The sequence below is a fragment of the Helobdella robusta genome, assembly GCF_000326865.2.
Source record: "Helobdella robusta unplaced genomic scaffold HELROscaffold_51, whole genome shotgun sequence".
Taxonomy (NCBI): domain Eukaryota; kingdom Metazoa; phylum Annelida; class Clitellata; order Rhynchobdellida; family Glossiphoniidae; genus Helobdella; species Helobdella robusta.
The window spans coordinates 1196020-1202767 of record NW_008705261.1 but is presented as its reverse complement, the minus strand read 5'-3'; the positions used below and the strand labels follow the sequence as shown (position 1 = coordinate 1202767).

At 37.1% G+C, this 6748-nt stretch overlaps 2 protein-coding genes across 2 annotated transcripts in view; one reads left to right on the top strand and one right to left on the bottom strand.

Moving 5' to 3' along the window:
- Nucleotides 1-3771: 3771 nt before the first annotated feature.
- Nucleotides 3772-4673, bottom strand: HELRODRAFT_179052 (hypothetical protein; the record flags this gene model as incomplete). Its single annotated transcript, XM_009027900.1, has 2 exons — nucleotides 3772-4104; nucleotides 4575-4673. 2 exons carry the CDS (start codon nucleotides 4671-4673, stop codon nucleotides 3772-3774), a joined length of 432 nt encoding a protein of 143 aa, XP_009026148.1.
- Nucleotides 4674-5468: 795 nt separating this feature from the next.
- The window catches only part of HELRODRAFT_179051 (hypothetical protein), a gene marked incomplete at both ends in the record, with an annotated part of 2232 nt that continues 952 nt past the window's right edge, over nucleotides 5469-6748 (top strand). Inside the window, 2 exons of the mRNA XM_009027899.1 lie at nucleotides 5469-6194; nucleotides 6408-6621. Coding sequence (XP_009026147.1) covers nucleotides 5469-6194; nucleotides 6408-6621 — 940 coding nt within the window. The remainder of the gene's footprint in view (nucleotides 6195-6407; nucleotides 6622-6748) is intronic.

The following is a 6748-nucleotide window of genomic DNA, read 5'->3' as shown; positions in this document are numbered from 1 at the left end:
ACTTTGACAGCTGCTGCCATGAACCAACCGGTAATATTTTTGTCTTAGATTGATTTAACTTTTATTGATTCATACTCATCCAAGAACTAATTTCGATAATACAATCAATCAGTTTAATCAGAGAAGCTTCAATCGAATCAACAGGACAAGATGCCAATAACTGAATATCATCAGTAAAGGCGTAGGAGCTGAACTCATATTTTCGAATGATATCAAAAACATCAGCAGTGTACATAAGAAACAACAGAGATCCCAACAGAGATCCCTGGGGGACACCAAACGATATATATATATATATATATATATATATATATATTTCATTTTTCATTTCTTTTATTTAAAAGAAAGCCAAAATAAGTTAACAATGTTTGCTAGTGGATAGGCCACCCGTAACTACGGCTTAAAGTACGTAAAGAAAAAAAAGAACAAAAACCAGAAAATATCAAGTCAGTTCTTTGACGAAATTAATAATTATTAAATTAAACTGAAGACAGGTATGAACATCAGGCTTAGAAGGCGGTGGCGAAGAGTATGTCTTGTGACGTAAGTCTTAAATAAATTGCTTTGTGTATAAAAATTAAAAAATGTTTTTGGAAGCAAATTATTTAAAAATTTAAATACAAATATTGAGCAAAAATAAATAAAAATTTTATGTTTAATAAAGTAGGGTTTGTATGTGAAAAAGGTTTGAGGTCAGAAAGAAGTTGGACACTTGGTTTTTGAGACAAAATTAGATAGTAAAAATGACATTTTGGACTGTTCCCCATAAAAGAATGCAGTAGCTTAGAATTTCTAGCGTTGGATAGTTTTAAATGACGACAAGAATTTGGTTCGAAATATTGAGAAATGTATTAAAAAACGCTAGAAATTTGGTAGATTTCATAAATTACTGCATTAATTATGATCTTTCACCTTTACCAGCATATATATATATATATATATATATATATATATATATACATATATATATATATTTATAATTTATATAGACATCTAGATTTTAAAAATCCGTTTCTAATATTCTACAAAGGAATTTGAAATATTTGATGTGTTTCAACCTAAATAAAAATAAAAGAATGAATATGACCAACAAACAATTACATAACTCAGTCCAGGCACCAGATGTTTAAGTTGAATGGATAAGCTGTAGCGATCGATATTCGTAAACTGCAGAAAAACGCATATATAATATTGGCTGAAATCTGTCAGCAGGCAGGTAGGAGGTACCTTGAATATTTTTTTCTTTATTATGCAGATCCGACAAGCATACACATCTTTCTGTAATAATTATTTGTAGCTAAACGCACATGCCCAAACCTACAAAAACTATAAAAGCCAAGCCAGACGACAAACATTTTGTATGCAAGCGGATCTTTGAGTTTTGGACAAGTTGTATTCGAACCAGCTTATCGCGTAACAACATTGCAAGACGTGGCACTTCTAACGACAATAGGCTAACCAGAATAATAATAATAAATTAAATGTATTATTTGGTTTGGTTAAACATTCGTGATAAAGTTGAATTTTTTTAACAATTTTTTTAATAATTTTTAATTATCAATTATTTTTAACAATTTTTTTTTCTTTTTAACAATCATGAAACCGAGATTGTCGCTAAAATTTTGTCGCATGTGTATCGCATGCGTATCGCATGTGTATCGCCTGTTGTATCGCAAGTGTAAAGTTCAGTTGACGTGTAAGTGATCGGTAAAAACGAAAACACTTGACGGAAAAAACTCGTGTAAGTTAATTAGGAGGAACAGTACTAAAGATCGCAAGAACACTTGTCTCTCCCGTCCTTATATATATATATATATATATATATATATATACATATATATATATACATATGTGTATATATATATGCGTCCCAGTAGATACATGTGGGTGAATGTGCACTAAGAAAATACCTACTATGTGTGTTTGTGCATCAACATTGTTCAAAACGACATGTGGATTCTGCACAAGGAGCAAGACGTACACGTTAAGTTAATTCCCCTGACAGTGCAGTTTCGTAGCATGTGGATGGAACACCGACGATGACGTCAGTCGTTTAATGGAGTTGATGATAAACATTCGACGAAACCAGTCGAAAGTTGTTAACCACCTACCTGCCAGCTGATGAGAAATTTCAACACACCCTTCGCAAAGCACTCGAAATCACGCACAAACATACATTTGTATAATATGATTCCATGAATTGCATGGGCCTCCCTGACTTCAGAAGCGCTGGACGCAAACATTTACATCAACAATTTATATCACGTAATCAAATTCATTGTTTATTTCATTTATTCAATTTATCATCGGTATTATAAGCATACGTAAACACATAAAAACGCCTACAACACACATATACACACTATCCATATATATATATATATATATATATATATATATATATATATATATATATATATGTGTGTGTGTGTGTGTGTGTGTTTGCGCGCGTGAATTTGAAGTTTAATTGCTTTTACTCAAAAAAATTGAAAATATTAGATTTCAGAAAGATGTTCAAAACACATTTGTAAAACACGCAAAATCACAATCACACACACACCACACATATAATTTGTGTGCGAAATTATAACCAGGAAAAAAACCGAAATGAAAATATTGAACATGGTAGTAGAGAACGTACACCGTACGCTAGCATCTCACCTCACGTAATCCTTCTATAAAAATTCAGGCGTGCACACAGTTGTGCACCTTGCTTGTTCACTCATGTTGGCACTTTCTCTTCTGTACCTATCATATTGGATGAACATCAAGTCTGTCACGGAGTTTCAATGTTTAAGGATTGTTGTTTCCATCTATAAGAGTGATCAATCGTCACTTTCTGGTGAGTCAAGTCATCCTTTCAACAGGACCCTCCCTGTCCATCCTCCATTAAATGTTAAATAATCTTTCGTTCCCAGCCAAAGTAGGTGTCGCATATAAAATCTCCGACTCTCCGTTTTCAACCTGCACTAGCACTGATAACATGACTGAAGTAACAAGCGAAGGAGCGAGGACAACAAACAAACTTAGAAAAAACTTTCCACCAAAGCAGCTCAGAAGCACCGGTAAAGAAACGAAATCAGAAAAATAAGTTTCCGGACAAAACACCCCACCCCACCACCTTGTTTCAATTCCAGCTCATAATAACGCTTAGGTTAACGATGACATTCAATTGATCGATCGTTGGGGAAGAAGAAAGGACCGTATGCAATGGCATCAGGAGTACCACTTCCAAGAGACGGTGCAGACTGCAACCGAACGTCTGACCGTCAAATGAAAATCTCAACAATTGCAATAAATTAAATAAATAATTTCTTGATTAATAATTTATTTCGCTGAAAACTAAAACAATTCAAAACTAAACAAATATTCAACATATTAAGAACGATGAGAACCAGTGAAACCCGATAATAAACGTTTCGTCTCGTGAAAATTATGTGATCAACAACATCAACAAGCGACCACCACCCAATTACACAAACCATCACACTCCCCACAGACAACAAACGGAAAAAAACAACAACAGCAACAGCAAACAACAACAGCAAAAACAACAACAACGAAGAGCAACAGCAAACAACAAACACTGCAGTAATAAGATCTCGGTGCACAATCGCTTTATTAATCATTACCTCGCAATCTCCAAACAAAAAAAAATATAAGTCACAAGATGAACGGCACTAATGTATACTAATGATAATAATAATAATCATAATAAAATATAATGATAACAAAGATTAAATTTCTTACATGCATGCAACAGCATCAATCCTAATCGTCCCCGTCGTCGTCATCATCATCGGCATTCACGCCACCATTTGCAATCTTTTTGCCGACATCTTTCATGATGACGTCATCATCATCATCATCATCATCGTCGTCATCATCATCACCACCACCAGCAGTCCCTTCAACGTTCTTCTTCTTCTTCTTATCCCTCTGAACCTTGCTGGCAGCACCCCCTTCCTTACCACCCCCCTCCTCCTCCTCCTCCTCATCCTCGTCGCTGCTGTTCTCATCTCCACTGATTTCTTCATTCTGTCTCTTCAATCGCTCCATGCGTTCGGCCAGTTCCAGTTCCTCAATGTCAGAAACAACTTTCGGCTGCGTGGGTTGATGGATGGATGGATGAATTGGTTGATGGATGGATGGATTGGTTGATGGACGGACGAATCGATAGATAGGTTGATGAATGGATTAGTTGATGGGTAACATGGATGGATTCTGGATGGATGAATAGATAGATAGATACGAGCGGACGGATAAATAGAATGAGGGATGAACAGCAGGAAAGACAGGTTAAAATGGAAAAAAATGTTAAATGCAACGAATGATTAGTGAAAAATAAATTAATGAAAAAATGAACATTTTTCTTACTAAAGCAAACTGCCACCCAGCCACACCCCACCCTCATCATTTTCTTTCTTCCTCTACCACCACCACCACCACCACCCCATCTATATTTTCCATCTCTCTTCCTCCCCCTCCTCATTTCCATCATCCCTCCTTCTTCGCCATCATCATCCTCATCACACGTCCTCACCCACAACGCATTCACACTCATCGACACTGACCGCCATCTTAACAGTGAAGACCCCCTTGTTTGATTCGATTGACTGTTGGATCAGCTTCGATGCCTCTTCCAGCTTCTGTATGCCTGTTGCCATTGTCATGTGTGATGATTGTGATGGAGATGACGTTTGTGATGATGATGCTAGTGATGACGATGTTAATGATGATGATGTTTGTGATGATGATGATGTTAGTGATGATGATGTTTATGATGATGATGCTAGTGATGATTGTCAGGGTTCAGTGTAGCGCTATACGATTTAATTCAATAACCAGTAAACAAGTGAATAATATCTCGTGGCCGTGGGGATTGCAAGTTAAAAAAGTGTATAAAAGCGCGGGGAAGGCTCAGAATTTCAGTTCAGGAATTATTATCATCGCGAGAGTTATCGTGGAGTCTCGGAAGTATATTACGTGAGACGTGGAGACTCGAACTTTGTAATATTACGTGTGATATCAGAATTAGTGCTGGAACAGGCTAATTGGCGAATTTGTGAACAGAAGGAAAAATTGGCGAATTCGTGAAGTGGTAAATTCGTGAACCGACGAATTGTAAATTATATATATATATATATACAGAGATATTGACTCTAAAACGTTATAATTAATTAATTAGAGATATTGACTCATAACGTCGGTTATTAATTATTGTTAATTGCCTTACATTACAAACTGTATTTTACGTTGTAATAGAGAAATTGTTACTTGTTCTTGAAATTCGTACTTGTTCTTGTTGCGAAGTTGAATTAATAATAAAAGTTAAAGAACGAACCCTTACATTTGGTACCAGAAGTGGGGTTCACACAAAAAAGAATATTGAGTGTGTACGTGAAGACTTCAACGACAAAACAAGTTGGTATAATTGTAGCAATTTATAATTATTTTGGTAAGGTAATATGGAACGGCAGACAAGGTCGAAGGTGGCGGGGGCGACGACAGACGGTGAAGGTGTCGCTGAATCATATGATATCAAAAGGTTAGAAGCGGAGACAAAACTGGAGAAAATGCGTAGAACTGATGAGAGACTGAGGGAAGCGAGTCTTCGAGATCATGAATTTCGGTTGAAGGAACTTGAACTGCGTGCTCAACAAACACGGGAAACCCCTTCTAACACTGCACTTCGGGCCATAGAACGGACTAACTTTTTCGCCAAATCGTTGAAACATTTGTTGGGGCCATGTCCGACAGACATCAGAGATGTACCAGCATATTTTGTCCGAATAGAAAAGATTTTCGATAACCATGATGTGGATTGGGACATTAGGGCGAATTTATTAATGATGAATTTAAATGATGGAATGAAGTCCTGGCTTGATAACCTCAGTGGAGAAGACATGCGAGATTATGCGAAGGTAAAACAACATTTACTTCGAGAATATCGTATTAACCCCGTTCGTTTGCGAGATGAATTTTTTGCAATGCGGAGACAGAAGGAGGAGTCGTTTGTTATGTTCGCTCATCGACTGCACAACACGCTTCAGTTTTACTTACAAAATCGTGAAGTCGATTCATTTCAAAGTGTGGTAAATTTGATTTGCGCCAACCGCCTGAAGGAACTTCTTCAGAAAAACGTGTTAGAATTCGTGTTAACCCAAGAAATGGACGACTGGATGGATTATGAGGTTTTAGCAAAAACAGTCGACGTCACGAATTGAATATGAAGATGTCCAGCCAACCAACGGCAACAACGCGACCACCTTCCGTTGTTTATAAAAACGTGTCCAATGATGCCAGAAGAGAGGACCGGTGCTACAGATGTAATACGTCAGGGCATATCGCAAGATTTTGTAACCGAAAACCGACATCAACCGACAAAACGTATTCTTAAACGCGAGGTTACTTCAAAACCGAAATGGCTACACGTCATAACGAATGCGAGTCAACAAGGGAAAGTGCCAAGGGTCATACAGGCGGACAAGTTTTATGAAAGGTCGTACGTTGATGTGATGCTGAACGATACACTAAATCGGAAGGCTCTGATTGATAGCGGAGCGGAGGTTTGTTGCATTAGTGAAGATTTGTGTGAAAGTTTGAATCTGCCATTAGAAGGTAAGTTAATGGTAAGAGGTTTGGAACCAGAGGGTAAGGAGGTAGATGGTGTATGGATAAATCTGAAACCGATACCAGGTGATGAAAGGTGTAGGGTTATGGCTCCTGCGGTGAAGGTGTGGTGTGC